This window comes from Rhipicephalus microplus, unplaced genomic scaffold (assembly GCF_043290135.1).
Source record: "Rhipicephalus microplus isolate Deutch F79 unplaced genomic scaffold, USDA_Rmic scaffold_14, whole genome shotgun sequence".
Taxonomy (NCBI): Eukaryota; Metazoa; Arthropoda; class Arachnida; order Ixodida; family Ixodidae; genus Rhipicephalus; species Rhipicephalus microplus.
Genome location: NW_027464587.1, coordinates 21960356 through 21979941, shown reverse-complemented (window position 1 = coordinate 21979941; position 19586 = coordinate 21960356). Strand labels below are relative to the sequence as shown.

The 19586-nt window shown below is 47.3% G+C and overlaps 2 protein-coding genes across 6 annotated transcripts in view; both read left to right on the top strand.

The window, feature by feature from the left end:
* Window positions 1-19586, top strand: part of Polr1A (RNA polymerase I subunit RpI1) — a 610310-nt gene that overhangs the window by 233560 nt on the left and 357164 nt on the right. The window lies entirely within an intron of this gene.
* On the top strand, window positions 13713-16750 carry LOC119162203 (zinc finger MYM-type protein 1). Its single transcript, XM_037414671.2, has one exon. It carries the CDS (start codon window positions 13858-13860, stop codon window positions 15145-15147), a length of 1290 nt encoding a protein of 429 aa, XP_037270568.2. The 5' UTR covers window positions 13713-13857; the 3' UTR covers window positions 15148-16750.

Genomic DNA, 19586 nt, shown 5'->3' with positions numbered 1-19586 from the left:
AGATGAATCTGGCGGCACGATTTTGGACGGATTCAAGAATGTTAATTAGGTATATCTGATGAGGGCTCCAAATTGCAGATGCGTATTCCATTTTAGTACGAACAAAAGTTTCAAAAGCCAATTTGCGAAGGCTTGCAGGTGATAATGACAATGATCTCCTAAGATAGCCAAGTGTTTTTGAGTCGTCGGCAGCTAGTTTGGCAATATGCTCGGTCCAGGTTAGTCTGCTTGTAATTACAACGCCCAGGTATCGGTAAGAATCCACTTGGGATAACACTGTTGAGTTTAATGAATACGAATGGATGACGTTAGTGTGTTTTCGTGAGACAGACATGAACTTACATTTGGAAGTATTCGGCCTCATCATCCACTGAGCGCACCAGTTATCAATGATGTGTAAATCTTGCTGTAGTATTAGCTGATCTTCGGGAGTTGATATGCGACGGTAGATGACGTAATCGTCAGCAAAAAGCCGAACCGTTGATGAAATGCCGGAAGGAAGGTCATTTACGTAGATTAAAAAGAGGAGCGGGCCGAGAACCGAGCCCTGAGGGACGCCAGAGATTACTGGAGTAGTATTAGAATGGGCACCACCGATAACAGTGAATTGCGACCGGTGGGTTAGGAAGCACTTAATCCACGATAAGGTCAGGGGATCGAGGGAAAGTGAAGAAAGTTTGCTGATTAGTCGTTGGTGAGGGACGAGATCGAAGGCCTTTGAAAAGTCGACAAAAATAACATCAGTCTGAAATGACGAATCAAGGTTGAGATGAAGATCAGTCGTAAATTCAAAAAGTTGAGTTTCGCATGAGAGCCCTGAACGAAAACCATGCTGCTTATGAAAAAAGAAAGAGTGATCATCGAGGTGACGAGCAACATGTGAATATATTATATGTTCCATAAGTTTGCGAGCGATGCACGTTAGTGAAATGGGGCGATAGTTAGATGGGTCAGATCGCTTGCCAGACTTGAAAACTGGTACAACCTTCCCAAGTTTCCAATCATCTGGGATGAAACCTTCAGAAATGGACTGTTTAAAAATTATCTTCAAAAATTTACTAGAAATGATATTAGTAGCCTTTAAGACTTTGGCAGGAATATTGTCAGGTCCGGGGGAGCTGGATATTTTTAATTTCTTTATCAGACTGCTGATGCCTTCGGAGGTAATGTCAATGGGCGGCATTTGTGAAAAATTAGATCTCGGCATGACTGGAATACTATGAAGTGGTTCAGAAGTGAAGACTGAAGTGAAGTAAGCATTCATAACGTCCGCCCGCTGTGGGAGAGGAACGTGTGAACCATCGGAGTTGGTTAAGGATATATTGTGCGTGTTATTTTTAGGGTTGAGAAGTTTCCAAAACTTCTTTGGATTAGTTCGGGCAATGTTAAGCAAGTCATTATGAAAAAATTTCTTTTTGGAGCGCTTCAGCAAGTGAGTGTATTCACGAAGGCATGCGAAATATCTGTTCCATTTTGTTATTGACTCAAAGTTTTTAGCAGCGCGAAAAAGACGTTTTTTCTTTTGAGATAGTTTCTTTAGGAGATTAGAATACCATGGTCGCTGAGCATCGCCTGGAACACGAATAAGGGGGATGTGGTTATCGATAAGGGTTAATAATTTCCGCTTGAACAATAACCAGTTTTGGTCAACTGTTCGGGTAGAAGCAGACAGGGTGAAGGAGACCAAAAATTTATTAAGTTCAGAGTAATCGTAAAAATTTATTAAGTTCAGAGATTCATTGGGAAGGGGCCGCCAAAGTAATATTGAAGCTTTATGATACCAAATATGAAGTGAAATTAGGAAGACGGCCGAACAAAATTTATCATAGTAACTTGATGAAATCATACGTTCAAAGTCAAGTGGTAGTAAATCTGTTTTTGAATGCTTCAGAAGAAGAGAAAGCAGAAAGTTTGACCTCTAGTGATGTAATCAAAAGAAGATCGGCGGTAATCTTGGAGCAGTTGAACCTAGAGCCTAGGTTAGGTGAAGTCCAGAAGGAGGACCTGAGAAGGATTGTTTTAGACTTTTCGGACCGTCCCGTCCATTTTCGGACCGTCCCGGAAGCACCACAGTGATTCGATACGACGCGAGTGATCGCGGCATGGGAGCTATATTCTGCCAGGAAGACAGTTCTAGTAACGAAAGGCCAGTTTTGTATTTAAGTCGAAAATTCAGCTGCAGGGAAGAGGCATACAGTACCTCTAAAACGGAATGAGCTTGCCTCGTGTGGGCCGTTCAAAAGCTAGCCCATTATGTCTCCAATTCGAGGCTTGTGGCCGAAACCGACCACTGTCTTCTAACCTGGTTAAATAACATGTCGCCTAGAAGTGGCCGGTTACTGAGGTGGAGCATGATACTCCAACAGCAGAACTTTCACGTTCGCTACAGAAAAGGAAAGCTAAACGTTAATGTAGGCTCATTGAGCCGTGCATTTTTAGTACCTTCTCCTCCTTTCGGTTTCTCGCTGGCGATTCGGGGCAAAATTTTGTCCTCATCACGACCTTAGCTGACCGCTCTCGTCCAGAGTGATCTCAAGGGGCCAACTTTATGTTGCATTCTATTTCATTACGTTGTCTTAAGTGTAAAAATTTCAGTTCTCAATTTGAGTCTTGTGTCCCACATGTGCCTCTAGATGTAGAGAGAACCAAATTCCGATAGACACCTAGCTAGGTATATGTTGTACTATACTTTGTCTGGTGTTCTGTCGGGTAACCGAGGGCACTTGCTTGTGTCGTGTGTTGTCTGTTGTCGAACCGTTCTTGACAAGTTGCAGAACCATCGACAAGTGCTGAGACCAAAAATCGTCAAAAGAGACGAGCGAAGCTGGCCGGCAAGTTGTGATGACAAGCCAGTGGAACTGGGATTCGTCCTCAAGAATTAGATGTGTTCACGGAACGGAATCTGGAGCTGCATTCTCCCCATGGCCCTGGAGGTGAACCTGGAGGGAGCTTGCGAACGAGCGCGCGCGACATCCGAGCCACGTGGAAGCAGCTCGTCTTTCCGGCGCATTGTCTGGCGGTGGGGGTGCTGTTATGCCTGCTTGTCCACATTGACCGCCAATGCCTCTGCAAAGACAATCTGTGTCAAGGCCAGGGGTCGAACCCGCCTGACGCAACTCAACAACGTCATCGAGCGGCGGCGGCGGTCTGTCACGCAACACACAGCGAGCTCCCTCAGCCCACGAGCCCGTCGAAGCAATCGGTGCCTTCTAGTCTGGCGAGTCTTACGCAATGCGTGGCGGCGTCATTCGTCCTTGGGTGCAACCACGCACAGTGGCTCCGGATTTGATGAGCATGAAGTGGTGGGCCCCATTGGAGGATTTTTGCATCAGGGCCAGCGGCGCTTCTGATTGGACGTTTGGTGACTCAAAGGATCCACCCGGTGCCTATAAAAACAGCCCTGCGGCGCGTCACCAGCAGTAGAACTTTGGGTCAGAAAAGCCTCTTGTAGCTTCGAGCTTTTTTGCTGTCGGCGCGCCTGGTGTCCTTGGCAGCGGCGAATTTCGTGGTGCCCTTCGCAACCTCGTCGGTGGTGCACTTCGTAACAGAGAGAGAAGCCGACAGATGCGTGCGAGAGAAGACATCTCGGCTCTTCGAGTCCCTAAGCCGTCGGCCCCAGTGCCGAATTTGTAACGCCTCTATTTCTATGCTGTACATAAACCTTGCCTTAACTCACCGTCATCTCGTCTGCTTTTCTATCCGCTCTGCGCAGAAGCAGTCGCGAGTTGAGTAACACACGCTACCAAATGGCTGGTGACCTTGGCAGCGGAGTTCGGAGCTGTGGCGTCTTCGGGACCGTGTTGGCGTCGCACTTTCGTAACACCAGCTACAGTGATATCATTTCACTACAGTCAGAGTTAAATAGGCTAACACAATGGTGTAACATATAGCAAATGGAAATCAATATTTCAAAGACTAAACACATGCAATGCGCTTGAACTGTTCGCCCGAACCCTAACCAATATAAAATACGTGGTGCTAACATTAGTCTAGTATCCTCAATTAAATACCTTGGTGTACTTTTTACGTCAAACTTAAGCGGAGATTCTACTTGAAGACACTTTTTTTTTTTAATATTCACTCTAGAGCAATGAAACTTGAGTTGTTTATAGAACTTTTTATGCTGATTTCAAATATATAATTAGTTTTCTTGCGAGTTACACACTTTTAGCTCTGCAACATGACAAAGTGAAAACTTTAACCCTTTTGCCCCCCCCCCCCTCTTTTCATCCCTAAACTCCTGTAATTTTTTACCATTCATAGCTCATAGTGCTTCAAATAAACTGTAGAGTGCAAATAGCTTATTAGGAAGCACATACAAAATGTGTAATACGCGTGAAAAATAATAGACATAAAAAGTCCATATTTCACCTACCCTAGTAAAGGTATACATACAATTTTCTATTATACAATAAAATATTGAAATTTAAGCTAGATAATTGCATTTGTCACACTTTGGAAAAAAATTGGGCAAAATTTCATGCAGATCCGAGCACTAAAAGTGCCCGAAAAAGGAGGGGCAGATTGGAAAATATGGCAAAACTTGTGTATTGAGAAAAACAGGTTTTAAAGTGAAAATTGAGTTTTTATTTATGAAAGATATCATTAAGTCAGATGAAATTTGCACACCAAAAAGAACAATCTTTTTTTGTAGTGGCCACTGTGACTAAAATACGCCAGAACCATGAGTTTGTCCCTCTCGGCTTTTTCCAGCGGACTCCTCACAGACAGGGCTATGAAACGCTTGCCAAACTTCCGCTCCATCTGGCAAAGCCCTGTGGCAACTGCAATCTAGGAAGTTCGACAGGACTGCGAAATCCAAACTAAGTCCAGTGTCATGCCATTTCGCAGCCATGGTTGTGCCACATACCGTCGTACATAATGGCAATGTTGTCCCTGCTAAGTTCTCTCACTGCGAGCTCTTTCGACCTCTTAAGGTTGGCGCTGACGTCATCCATTGCTGCATCACGAACTTTCCGGCTGAAGGGTGTGAATGACAGGCAAAAATAAAAAATCAGTAATTTTGAAAAAAACTCGCGTTTTTCGACCCGCATCTCCCCTTAAGCTGGAATGCGCAAATTCAACACGTCACCTCCAAAGCATGCAAAAAATTCGGATACTTCAAACGATGCTTACATGTCGCAAACACTGATACAAGGCTTCATCAGAGGCGGCGCTAGGGGGGGGCAAGGGTGGGCTGGAGCCCCCCCAAAATTCTCGCCTGCCCCCCCTATGCCCACCCAAGTGCCCGGAAGCATATATTGAAAACCTAGTAGGAGCAGAGCTAGCAACCGACGGCGAGAGCTGATTGGCTACTTGCGCCGAGGGACGCTCTGACGTCACACCATAGCAACGGTGACGGTGCCGCTCCGGACCTTGGCCGCGCGGGCTTTTCCGTCGAGAAGCTGGGCTGCACGACCATATCGAATCAAGCCATACGCAATTCGATGTGGCAATTCGATATGGAGGCTGCTTGCTCGCTCGTTTCAGCGATCGCTTTCCAGACTACAGTAGGCAGTGGAACCCAGAGCGCACCAGCGGCACGGCCTTGTTTAAGCTTAAACCGCGTAGGCCGCTGCACAAAAGCACACAGAAATGTGGTTTGGTGTGAAGGGGAGAAAGATTCGTTCTGCCAGCCTCAAGGACCCCACAACCCGCGAAAGACTTAAAAAATGCTGGCCGTGGACAGCGGGAAGGAAAAGCGCACGTGGCCGTTCGGAGCAAAAAAAGTTAACCTCTGAAACAAAATTGTCATGCAAAACAAGAAAACGAACAAACCTATCAACTACATTTTAGAGAAACAATACTTCCAACTGTTCATCTCCTCTTGCTCAAGTTCGCGGATATTTATTTGTAAGATAGAAATGTGGTGTTTGAAGGGTCACAGCTTATGTACAATGCTGTATACCAGTTTCCTTTATTTCACGAGTTACACGTGGCATGATTGGGTCGCAAATCGGCCAAAGTGCGTGTATGTAGGCTCTGCGCAGTTCCGATTAAAGTTGATATAGGTGACATAAAGGCACGTGCTGGCTCCGGAGACTGCGCCGTGCGCATTATTGCAAAACTGTGCGCGATGGGAAACGCCTGCAATGCATTGTAAGCTTTAATTAATACGTATTATTTTATTATTATTTGCTGTTCGATAAAATAACTTAACGGGCGCTTTAGAGCATGTGGACCAAACTAGGTGATATAATAAGGGCACATGCTGGCTCCAGATACTGCGCGTACTTAACAAAGCAGCTCTCCGCGCGATGGGAGGCACCTTCAATGCACTATGAGCTACATCGGCCAGACAGGGCGCTGCCTCAATGACCGACTCAGGGAACACGAAAGAAATCTTAACAATAACGAGAGAAGTCATCTTGTTGACCACTGCGCGGCGTGCTCGAATTGTGAACCACGGTTCCGCTGCGCAAAAATCCTTTGCAGAAGTAGGCAAAAAACGGCCCGTGAAACCTTAGAAGCGTTTTTCATTATAAAAGCAGGTGAGGATTGTGTCAGCGACACTTCCATTGCGCTGTACAAAGCCGGAATTCAATTTCTGACGCGCCTTGTTTGAACGTTTTTTCTGTTTCCTGTTCTAAGGGTCGCTGTGACGATGCGCCTGCGCAGCTAGCTGGTATATATACTTGTTGATCTGCGTTCAATAAATCAGTTGTTAGTTTGCGCCTGTGCTCGTCTCTTCTTCCCTTGTGTTGTGTGGTAGCGCTTTTACGATGTATTCCATGGCTTTAATTACAGACCGTTATTTCGGTACCGAATGTTGCTGATAGGGTTTTTTTAATACAATTCAAAAAAGTTTGTGAACGGCGCAGCAATTTTTCGGCGCAAAATTGCGTAATGCTCTGGGAAAAGCTAGGAATACATTCCTAATTAAGGCAACTTTATTCACTAAACAATGCGTTTCGGATGCGATAGGAGATAGCTATGAGCTTTAAGTACAGCCTATGAGCTTTAAGTACTATGAGCTTTAAGGGGGGATGCTACACCTTCCAAAAACTCTTTCATTTTTGCGAGTACCTCAGTCAAATTTGGAGAGCCTATGTAGATTTTACTGCTGATTTCAAAAATCTAATTCTTTTTTTGCTGTGACAATTAGTTTTAAAGATATAATGAACTGGGACTTTATCAATTAAGGCCTAATTAGCTAATTAACTGTAACTTGGATATTGATGTGCAACCTATAGAACCAATTCGGTATGTTCACAGTGTGCAATAAAGTATAAATCATTGTTCTGGGCTATTTCGAAGCAAAGTTGTGGGATGTTGAATATGACATGAAAAATTTCCCCATCTACACTTGAAACAAAAGATCCATTTAGAGAATTTTCTCCAAAAATTATTACAATAAAACTTACTTTACGACACATCCCCTGCATTTATCTTCGAAACAAAAAAGAAATCGTAATGATAACCCAGATAGAACAAGAGATATTGCTCCGGCATAATGGGAAGCACATGAAAATTGTCGTTTTGAGAAATCGAGAAAAAACGTGGGCACACATTTTTATTGCAGAAGATGCAACAAGACAACCTCAAAACGCACCAGAAGCATAGTCTGAATGCATTCTGTGCTCATGCCTCCTCTTCACTAGCTTCCGGAGTTCCAATGAGGCTGTTCTTTTCTTGTTGGAGACAATGCTGCGACGGTGGTCTTTTTCTCTCGCTCTCCTGGCACCAGTACTTGTCGCATTCATGTCCATTTCACCTAAGATTGCCGTTGCAGAATTCAAATTGCCCGTGTTGAAGTGCAGCACTGCTTCTGCAACAGCTGCTTCAACAGCGAACAGGGACGCATGGTGCTCCTTGGGGGCCAAACTCCAGATTACCGAATGTAGGCTCTCGTTGGAGTTCTGCGTTTTGCCGCGTTCGCACCTCTGAAGCAGGGCTTTTTCCGAAAGCTGGGTATAAACCGGTAGTAATGCCTCTGCCACGTCTTTCGGTAGATTGTAGGCATGCCTGGGGTCGGGCTCACCCTTTGCTTTTGTGGCATTGTGCCGACACCATGAAGTTTCACCAGCTGGGCACAGACTGTGGTCCGAGCATTCATCAGTGGAGGTGACGTGGCGGTATGTGGCCATCACAGCCTTTTGCATCTCGCCCACGTCACATTCATGCGATTTCAGAGCCCGGCCATAATATGTGCTCAGCCTGGTGATCAGCTCACCTGTGAGCCTGCCTTTCCCACCAAGGCCTCTTTTCCCATCGCACTTTTGTTTCTGCACCAGGTTTCTCAATGCGGTGCCCATCCGTTTCTGTACATGATTAATACAGTCTTCCTTCTGCACGTCAATGTAACCATACACCTTGGCGTCTTGTATGGCGCAAAATGTCCTAGAGTCTCCATCAGACAGCATAGTTGTGTAACGCAGGCCATGGCGTTCAAGCGACCTCTGAAATAGAATTAGAGCCGCCTCCACTTCCATTTGCCCCGCTTTGCTGTTCGTATTTTTTTGGCATTTGTGGTTAGCCTTCCATTCTTGATAGCCCTCACTACTAGGCTTTGGGCCCACCTCGCAGCCTAGGCAAAAGTTGGAAAGAACGACGTAGTCCAACACGTAGCCACTAAATAATTTGATAACTGTGCCCACGCCGATGTGGGAAGAATGGCCTCGCGTCTTCCACGTGCCGTCGTAGCTAACGGCAATATTGCCCCGGTGGCCGAAGCACAAGTCATCATAAATTGTTCTAACCTTTTCTGCACAATCGCTCATAGCGGACTCAGCCGCTCGCGTTGCAGCGGGTGCCAGCGTGTTCTTCAAATGCCGCTGAAACGTCTTGTGGTGCATACCGTGGTGTGAGATGCCCATTGTTGCGAAAATATCGTTCATTTTCATTTGGCCGTTGCCGGTAGCCACCATCGCCCTCGAAGCGAGAAGATTTACTTCAAACGGATTGCACGTTTTCGTGCCGTTCACGCGGGGCGAAGTCCATTCATTCGCGATCTCGCCGCACCTTTCACACTGCACTAGCACTTTCACGGCAAGTCCGTAGTCCCGATCCCCTCTGACGATCGTAGCCGGTCCGTGGCAGGCTTTGCAACACAAGGCACCCATTATCGCGTTTAGGATATCTAGATGCATCAGCAGATAAGGAGCAGCGTGGTCCGAGTCCTGTGCGGTTGCCTCGCTACAACTCGCGGTGAAAAAGTCAATTTTCCGTGCAGTTGCTGGCGCCGATGAAAGCCGGTCGAGCGTCGCTTTCTCCCGGGCATGATTTTCTTCAACTTCGGCGTTTGTCACCACCTTGGCGTCGATTCGTAGTCGTCCGGAGTTCGCTTCACCGTCATCGTCGTCGGAGGCAACGCGCTCGGTCGCACCATCGCTGAACGGCCGCGGAGCGTCGACACATCGTTCGTCGGAGTCAACCAAGGGCTCTGATGACTTCGTAGACTTTCTCCCACGACCTTTGCATTTCCTGCGACCAAATGCGTGCACGGTCCGATACTTTTTTGCGTTTCCAGACATGGCGATACGATCAGAAGCTTCAGAGTGCTCTGTTGATTTCGAGGCGTCACAGCGGTAACCCTTTCAAAATGGCGTCGGGTCGCGTATGCAGGCGCAAGCCGTGAGCTTCCAGCCAACCGGAAAGCGCCATTTCAGTCACGTGCGCCGTTTAGCCAATGGCAGTGAGCGCGGCTCTTCGTCTTTGAGGCCCCGTTTTTCGAGCTGGGGAAACGCTCAATGTTGCTTACTGAATAAAAAAAACAGCTGAAAACGCGTTCTTTCAAACAAGACCAAAATGGCGCCGATCGAGCGCGTAGTTCCCGCGTATCGTAGAGCCGAAACCTGCGCTATTCGCCCTCAATTTAAAGGGCAGGACGCCCGTTTTCGGTTTTTTAAAGTTGAATAACGATAAAAGTTGATGGTATTCGGCTATGAAATTTTGTAAATAGGTGCACAATGATGTCGGGAACGCGAAAAGAAGGTCCGTGAAAACTCGATTTTTTGGCTGATTTTCGGTCCTGAAGTGCCGCGTCCCCCCTTAAGCGCTATGAGCTTTAAGTACAGCCATTGTATTGCGATGCGTAATTTTGGCGATTACATGAAGTTTCTTAATAGAGTTCAAATAACTCCATGAACGGCGCAGCATTTTATTGTTTTTTGCAATGCCCTGGAGAAGTGTAGGAATGCATTCCTAATTAAGGCAACTTTATTCACTAAATAACGGCGCGCGTAGCGCTCATGGTTTGGCAAGGTTCTCCAGTAGTCATCGGCGGCCCAGCGCAAAACGAGAAGCGCCGCGAGAGAGAGAGCGGTTCGGGCGGCCAAACGCGCGCATCGCGAAAGCCAAAACCGCGTACGAAGCAGCGGTAACGGTGGCGCGGCCAAAGCGGCCAAGATCCGAAGCGGCGCCGGCGCCGTTGCTATGGCGTGACATCACAGCGTCCCTCGGCTCAAGTAGCCAATCAGCTCTCGCCGCCAGTTGCTAGCTCTGCTCCTACTAGGTTTTCAATATATGCTGCCCGGAAAGCTTACCCAAGGGATGCGGTATCAAAATAAAGTATCAAATTATTGGAAATTTCTGATCACAGGCTATTACCCTCTTGCCTGTGATAAACAGGCACTTGAAATACAGTGCGAACAGGCACGATAAGAAAAGAAATGGCTCTGACTGATAGTAGATTGAAACAAGAAAGTCCACAGTTTATAGTTTGCTCTGCTTGTGTGAAGCAACAAGCTCGTGCGAGATCCTCTTTTCGAGGCGCGCCTTCCCCTCACACACCACCACCGCAGAAAATAGGCTTCGCCCTGCTGGGGCAACGAGCGCTGGGGAACCTTAGACAGGGTGCACGTGCAGTGGCGTAGCCAGGGGGTGGCTCATTAGGCCTGTGACCCCCCTCCCTCCAAAAATGCCATCTCATACAAGGCACAAAACAAAACGACACTCGACCACGTCTGTCTGGCCGGCCCCAACTTCGGATCCAGGTAGTATCCCCCCCCCCCCCCCCCTCACCTTAAACAAATTTCTGCCTGCGTGCCTGTGCACGTGTGGCCATAAGCAGGCTAGAACACAGAAGCAGCAAGCAGCGTGGGCTCAAAACCGTAGTTGTTCATATACGGAGCCGGTTTCGATACCTTTTCATGTGAAGTTTAACCTTGGACATAGGGAGATCCCAGCCGCCCACGTACGTTTCTTTGCATATTCTGCAGGTGCAGTTGGGAGTACAATGGAACGCCAGAGCGTGCGTATGCCGGCGGCTGGGGGTCCCTGGCACTAAATCTAGAACACACAACACGCGGATATGCGTGTCGTCTTTAGGCGATGCCAAAGCGGCATGTAAAAAAAACAAAACTGGACAAACTGCCGTGGTATTCCATTCGTTTGCTAGCTCTCGCGGTGTAAGACACACACTTTTTTCTTATTTTCTTACTCTGTGCTCGCTCCCAAGCAGTGTTCGTGTCACGCATAGGCATACGCAGGGTTCCCCTTCAGGAGGGGCGAAGGTTCGTCGCAGTGCCACCCCTCCCTCTTATGTCAATGCATGGGGCTGACATGGCGCTCCCCCCCAGTCGCAGCCTCTATTATATCAATGTGCAGACCTGACTGCGCCCCCCCTGCCCCCCGTCGTGAGAGAGAAGACCTGAGAAGTTTGTCCGGCGACGTCAACGCTTCTCTGCCGGAAAAAGCGTACAGCCTTCGCTCCCTTTAGTTCCCGCGTATACTTGTGAAGCGCGCGCTGCACGTGAAACAGCCCTCGTTCCGCCATGTCAACGCAACAAAGAGGAGGGAATCATAGCTGTGTCGTCAACTGTGACAATGGCCATGTAAACACGAAGGGGTCGACTTCAACATTCCCAAACAGAAAAAGCAGGCGACAAGCATGGATCGCAACAGTGCGCCGAGACAAGTAAATTTTTTTATAAAAATGAGCACGTGCACGATGCATTTAACCTGACAGGAGTTTATTCCTGCGTCACCACTCCTCTAAGCTTTTGAGTTACATGGAGATACATATCTGCATCTTAAAAGCGCAAATTGCCATATTACTTTCAACTTGCATCTTTTCAGCACTGTCAAAAAATTGCGAAGACATGTTTATGCTGCTACTGTTATTCGATATTGTAGTAGTTGAAGTTGTGTACACATGTGGTATTTGTGATGTGTGATTATATATTTTTTGTATCAAAGCAGCGCCGATGGAAGAATGTGGTTGCCAAAAGCTTCGACAATGATTTGTAGCAGCCATTTTGTGGAAAACTGCAAAGTGACTCAAGCGAGCACACTTCTTATGTACTGACGATAGTTCCAGCGGCTTACAGGAAACAGGCATCTCACGCAGAAACGGCGCAGAGGTATGATAAGCAGCGAAGCGCATAACTGACTATGCATTTTAAAGCATTCTCTTTAGACTGTTGATTCCAAAATTTACGCTCAGCGAAAATTTGTTCCGCGCACGTGCAATTATCAAGTAAAGCTAGAATAAAAGGGTATTTATCATAAACGTGACCCCTTCATACCACCACGTTTTAAGGGTAAGATTGGAACGCGGTTAGTAACAAGGACATTTGTCTATGCAACAAGCGCGCCCGCCCAGTCTATGTGTTTTCTTCATTTGCAGTATGGTCGTGATTTTGGCGCGAAATTGACTATTTAATTGAGACATGTACTAACTAGCCTAACAACGAGTACAACAAGCGCATTGCTCTTTGGATACCTTTCATTAAATGTAATAATGATTCAAGCAACGGACTACGCACAATGTTTGATAAATAAATTTCTATACATAGCTATCTCCGTGCAGTTCTCGTATGACATATTTCTGTGCACACCAGATGGTCGCAATCGCTAGTTTTTTTTTTTAATGAGGCATTTTGCCATCGCACATGTTTTTATAGAGTTTGATTATGGCGTTGTCTGCTACCACTTGCTCCGCATCTGCTACATGGCTGAGCAGATCGCTGACCTTTCACCAAATTGCTGCCACGAAAAAAATCTTAAATTGCGGCGATCTTAAACGCGACGTGTACATCCTAACCGCGCGCGAGGCGAAACTCTCAAAAACACGTGCAGAACGCGTGTAGCGTGGGAGCAAAGGAACAGGTTTTTTAAAGACAGGTTGAAGGGAACATCGGAGAGGTCAACATTCTTGTAACGAGTTTTGCCCCCCCATTAAACGGCAGCGGCCGACCCCGCAGCGCCCTCTACGGCGTGGGTCTCCCCTGCCATCCCTCCAACGTTCAGTCTACATTGGCTTGTCTCAGTATGTCACAGAAAAGGTCTATTGCCGACTTTTTTTCGCCTTCGAGCAAGCGGGCCAAGCAAAAAGCTGTCTCCCCCGAGCTTTTTGCTTCCACAGCAGAAGATTCGGAGATGCTTCAGGAACAAGAAAATGCTCAGTGCTTTGTTTCAATTCCACTTGAAGAGACTGTGCGTAGCATCGCGTCTGACGATGCTTGCCCGTCCTCGTCAGGGCACATGGACCGCGAATGTGATGACCTTTCCGCATCGTGTGCAGCAAGACATCAACCTGATTCTGCGACAGAATTCACCGCCTCTGATGTGGATGTCGACCACGCAGGCCAGTTGGGCATTTCGAAATTCAAGACAGAGCAACCCACACAGCCAATACTGAACCCATTTCCATCTAAGAAGTACGGCAAATTGAGCAGGAGCTTCAACTCAAACTGGTACCGCCTATTTCCTTGGTTGGAGTACAGCGCGCAGGCTGACGCAGCTTTCTGTTTCCCATGCAGAATGTTTTCAACTGGTGACAATGAGAAATCTGCATTTGTCAATGGTGGATACAGTAATTGGAAAAATGCCCTAGAAAGAGACGGTGGCTTCAGGAAGCACGAAAACTCACTCGTGCATAAGACTTGCCAGGCATCGTGGGTTTCCTTCACGCAGATGAAGGCGGGAGGACAAAGCAGGTCGGTTGCAACACATCTCAGCGACGCGTACTCCAGGGAGGTGCAGGAAAATCGCCTCTATATAGCAAGAGTTGCCGATATATTGCGATTTACTGCCGTTCAGGGAATCTCTCAGAGGGGCCACGATGAAAGTGCCAGAAGTGAAAACAAAGGAAACTTCGTTGAGCTCTTGAACTTGTTTGCTAAATATGACGACATTATAGGAAAGAAACTGAATGGTGGAGCAGCGAATGCGAAGTATGTTCATCACTCGATACAAGACCAGATCCTCGAAATTCTCAGCCACATCACATTAACAAGTATAAAGGAAGAGATGAAAAGCTCCCAGTGCTTTGCACTTATCGTCGATGAAACCAAGGATCTAAGTAAGACGGAACAGTTGTCAGTGGTAGTAAGGTACTACCTCAATGGGGCTGTCTTTGAGAGGTTCCTTGGATTCCGCAACGCTGAGCAATTGGATGCTAAGTCGCTCCTGAGCTACGTCAAGGAAATGCTGAATTGCTGCGGCATTGATTCTCAACTGTGCATTGCTCAAACATACGATGGTGCAAGTGTCATGAGCGGTACGTCACGAGGCGTCCAGGCACTATTCAGGCAGGAAGTGTCGCAGGCAGTGTACGTACACTGCATGAACCATCGTCTCAATCTTGTCATCGTGGATGTCTGCAAGGCGATAAAACCGGTGAGGAATTTTTCCTCTCTTTTGGAAAGCCTTTATGTATTCCTAAGTGGATCTGCAGTTCACTCCCTCTATGTAGATGTTCAAAAAAGGTTGTCTTTGCCTGTGACAGAGCTGCAGCGTCTCAGCGATACACGATGGGCCTGCCAGATAACGGCTTGCACAGCTGCCATGAAAAGCTTTCCTGCCATTCTTGTATGCCTCAGCGAAGTCATCGCTACAAACAGCAGGCGGGCAACGGAAGCCGGGGGTCTGCTGGAGCAAATGAACTTCTCTTTTCTTTTCCATTTAAGGCTATTCACCAAGCTACTCAGCCGCCTTAAGGTTTTTTCGGACATATTACAAAGTAAAGACTGCAACCTTAGTCAGGCATGCCTCATGGCGCACACTGTCATTGACGAGTTATCCGAAATTAGAAATTCGCAGAGCGCGTTTGGCACTGTGTGGGAGCAAACCTGCACTATTTCTGAGGAGAACGGGGTCCCCCAAAGGGAAAAGCAGAGAACGAAGCGCCTTCCGCTACATTTAGAGCAGTTTGCATTAAGTGAAGGACGGCCCGTTGAAGAACAGTCTCCAGATTCAAAATAAACTTTCAGAGTCAAAGTTTTTCTGCCCGTTTTGGACCACCTCATTGTGGAACTGACTAGGCGATTTGCGGAAAATGATGACGTACTCTGCGGAGTCAGCGCCCGCCACCCTCAAAGTGAGAATTTTATGGACGTCTCCTTGCTCAAGCCTTTCGCTGAGCACTATGCATGCGACATCAACAGCGTTGAAGTTGAATGCAAGTTGGTAATTAAACTTCTTCAGCGCATCGAAGCCAAAAGGAAGTGCAAGATAGAAACATTGCTGCAATTGGTCACCGTCTTGGAAGAGTATAAGTTAGCCTTTCACGAACTGCACAAGCTAAGTGTTATCGCCGTGACGATACCGGCATCATCATCTTCTTGCGAGCGCACATTTTCGTGCCTTCGAAGACTGAAGACTTATCTTTGCAGCAAAATGACTAACAACCGTCTGAGCGACCTAGCTGTGCTTGCGGTAGAACGGTCTCTAGCCAATAAGATAGACCTTCAGCGTGTTGTTGACATGTTCGATGCTGCACACAATATTCGGCGTATACGTCTGCACTAGTATGCCGGTAAATGAAACTCTATAGTACCTTTGCGGCACTTTCATGGGAAAAATGTTCGGGCACGGAAACCCGCTTCGTTATGGAATAATTCCGGCCGTTTTTCCTCGCTTTCAAACAAACTGCAAAAGGTGCCCCGCTTGTCTGAGGCCACGTCGGTGCCCCGCTTGTGTGGTGAACAGTGCCTAGTAGGAGAGCTGACACGTTTGTGAAAACTGGTGTACTGTTTAGTCAGATGTGAAATGACTTACCTGCCTATGCGTGATCCAGTTTTACAAATCTATGCCCTTCATTTGTTTATTCTTTTGCTACATTGCTTCTTTTTTCTTTTCCCATTTCCAACGTTTAGCAACACCAGCAGGTGCAAGAACAGCCTTTTAACATTTTGTAATCTGGCGCATCATTACGAAACTTGGAATTGATATGAACATTACTTAGTGGTGTTAGTTATCTCTGATGCTCTGAAATGACTCTTTCGAAGCTATATTGTGATCTAGTTAACACGTGTTATTTTGTTGCTGCTGGTTACCAAGCTTAATTTCTTTTATTTGGTACTGCATTTTGTATATCGGTTGTTTGACAAACTGTATCAATTTTCATTTTACTAGCAATACAACTGCTGTGTAAACATGCTAAATATTAAGTTGTATCCTACTGCGTTGCTCGAATATCTTACTTACACTGGTGTGTTTAGAACCTGGGCCTTTAGCCCAGCCAAACGGTTTCAGCCACCGACTAATTGGTGTCCTCTTGTGTTTTCGGAAGATTGTGGTGAAAGATTGTGGTATTTCGTGACTAAGCAGCACTTGCGTGCAGCAAACGAAGCAGTTGCAGGTGAACTAATAGATAGCTATCCTTGGCGAGATTGCAGTGAACTGCGCATAGCAGTAGATACAGCTACAGTGTACTAGACAGCAAAGACAGCGAAGCAGCATAGCGGCGTCTAACCGGTCGACGCTGATGACGTAGCTGACGTCGTGACACGCAGGCTTGACAAGTTCTAGGAGGCGTTGCTTCGGCTCGACTTCTCCCAGAGGCTTGGCTGGCTACCTCCGACTACATCACAGCTGCGCCCATTTTCTCAAGTTGCTATCGTTCTGGTAATATTATCAAGGAAGCTATAGATCAGCTGTTTTTCGCCCAGCTAATCCCATTCTAACCCGTATAAAGCTAGCGCCTAGGTGATTTCTTTTGTAAGAGTGTAAGAGTTGATTTAGATCAAGAGAAAATCTTTCAGATAATATATTACGTTGAACTCACCTAAGCAGAACAATACGCATGTTTATTGACGTGTTGAGCTACTGAACGAAGCGTAGGTGACATGTAACAGGACATATCGTAGACTTCCATCGAAGAAGTTGGGCGTTTATAAAAGAAGAAAAGGGGAAGAGAGTAAGACAGTGAAAATACAACGCATAAGCTCCCCACTTGCTTGCCCCCCTGGAGGAACTCACTTTTCGTGGTTGCCCCCCCAGTAAAAACATCCTGGCGCCGCCCCTGGGCTTCATGCGTATACAATGAACCGGAATATAAGTCGAGATATTTTCAATAAAACAACGAGCTAAAGTCACCCCTAATCTTATATAGCGGTGTCTAGCCGACAGTGCACCGCTGTCTGGAAAGATATGGTTTGCATGTGCATGAGAAGCTGGACACGGCCATATTCGCATACAAATTCAATAGCAGGTTGTTCTTTTTCTTTCTTGCCCATTTTTGTGTTCATGATTTGCCTCTGATCTGTTCCAAGTTCTCGCTGCGCTTGACATTTTGCTGCATTTTAGTCGTCTTTTTTTCGTTCACTGAATATGAGTAGCGGTACGAGAAAGCAGTACTCAGCTGTGTTTAAACCAAAGGTTGTTGAGTTCGCAGAAGCAAATGGGAATATGACTGCTCAGCGCCGCTTTGGTGTATTAGAAAAAAGCGTGCGCTATGGGAGGGTGCAGAAAGGGAAGCTGCAGATGTGCAATCCTCGGAAAATGTCATTTCGTGGGCGAAGTGCGGTTCATCCGCAGCTGGGGGATATGCTAGGGAACTTTGTGGGGGAAGTTGATGCGTTCTCGCTGCCAGTGACCGCGGATACCATTTGCAAGAAAGCTGTGGAACTCGCTCGAGAAGCTGGGCTCACGAGAGAAGAGTTTCGTGTACCAAACTCTTGGGTGCCTCGATTCATGAGACGCAAAGGATTTTCTTTCCGGTGGTGCATATCCATCTGTCAGAAGTTTCCTGACGAGTTCGAGGACAAGCTTATAAACTTTCAGGGCTTCGTGAACCGGCTTCGGGAGCAGAACATGATGGGGCAGATTGACAATGCCGATGAGACCCCCGTGTGGTTTGACATGCCTTCATTGACCATGATCATGCAACGTGGCGCCAAGGATATGAAGCTATTGTGCACTGGCAACGAGCACTCGTGCTTCACCGTCATGCTGGCATGCATGGCAGATGGTAGAAAGCTTCCGCCCTTCATCATATTCAAACCTAAGACAATGCCGTAGGAAGTGTTCCCGCCCTGTGTTGTCGTTTGCGTGAACAAGAAGGGATACATGGACGAGGCCATGATGCTTGAATGGATACGAGTAGTCTGGAACCGTCAGCCAGGTGCACTGCTGCGTTTTTGCAGCATGTTGGTTTTAGATGCGTTTTGTGGTCACTTAACCGACGCTGTGAAGCGCGCACTGGGCGATGAAAAAACGGACCTCGCCGTGATACCAGGTGATGTGACGTCCACCCCCCACAGGGGCGCCTGCGCAAACAGGCGTTCGGTGTGTAGCGACACCACGGACCCAAGCTAACGGGGGAGTTATTACTCCCTCCCATGCCTAGCCGTGCGTGGCTTTGCCGTGTGCGGGGAAAAGGGGATCCTGGGGGTTGAGCCGACGCTGGGTGATTGGACCATTAAGGCCCCCGGCAGAGACAACACACCCCTTTGGCCCCGGCCTCACGTAGACGGCACCCCCGGATTGACCCTCCCGGGGGGAACCGGCAGTTGCCTTTTCCTGTCTGCACCTCACATCTTCGTCTTTTCTCTCACTTTAAATCTTTCCTGTCCTCTACTCACTTCCATTGACTTCCGTGTTTCCTGGCGGCAAGGGTTAACCCTGTGTGGCTATCCTACCTTGGATACACCATATTCGGTTATAGTGGTGGCGTACAGCTGGCGTCTGCGGGGCCTGTACTTACAGACCCTGCAGCGTCCCCTTGTAGGACTCCATGGTGGGTGGCTGGCGCCGCTGCCGAAAGTAAACATTTACTCATGGCTTGTTCCTTCCCCCCACTCCCTGATCGCCCTCAGAAAAGAGGGCGCACCGATGAAGTTTTCCAGTTTTGGTAACCAGAAAGTATTTTTTTCCCGATTCCATGTTATCCACGCTGACACACCCGGCAAATCAGTGCGAACACTTTCACCTTTTCTATTATCAAAGTCTTTGACGGAAATCTTTGGCCCAGGGTATAAAGCAACGAGAATGACAAGTGGTGACCTCCTGTTGGAGCTCCGCGACCAGAAACAATATGAAAAATTGTCTAATCTAGTGAAATTTGGAGATACCAAATTAATAGTAACCCCACACCGAACCATGAACACCACTCGTGGCGTTGTTTCAGATGATGACCTGTTAGGGCTGACGGAGGCTGAACTCCTGGAGGGTTTTAGCGAACAGAATGTCATCAACGTGAAACGAATTAGGATGAGGCGCGATGGCAAAGAAATCCAGACTAAGCACCTGATACTTACTTTCAATTCAAGTGTACTGCCCGACTCCGTTGAGGCTGGGTACATCAAGCTTCGAGTGAGGCCATATATACCGAACCCTCTCCGATGTTTCAAATGCCAGTGGTTCGGCCACAGTTCTCAGAACTGCCGAGGCCGCCTAGCTTGTGCGAAATGCAGTCCTGA

What these genes read in the sequence shown, in the direction of transcription:
- LOC119162203 (XM_037414671.2), top strand. Translation starts at nt 13,858, where the DNA reads ATGAAGGCGGGAGGACAAAGCAGGTCGGTTGCAACACATCTCAGCGAC.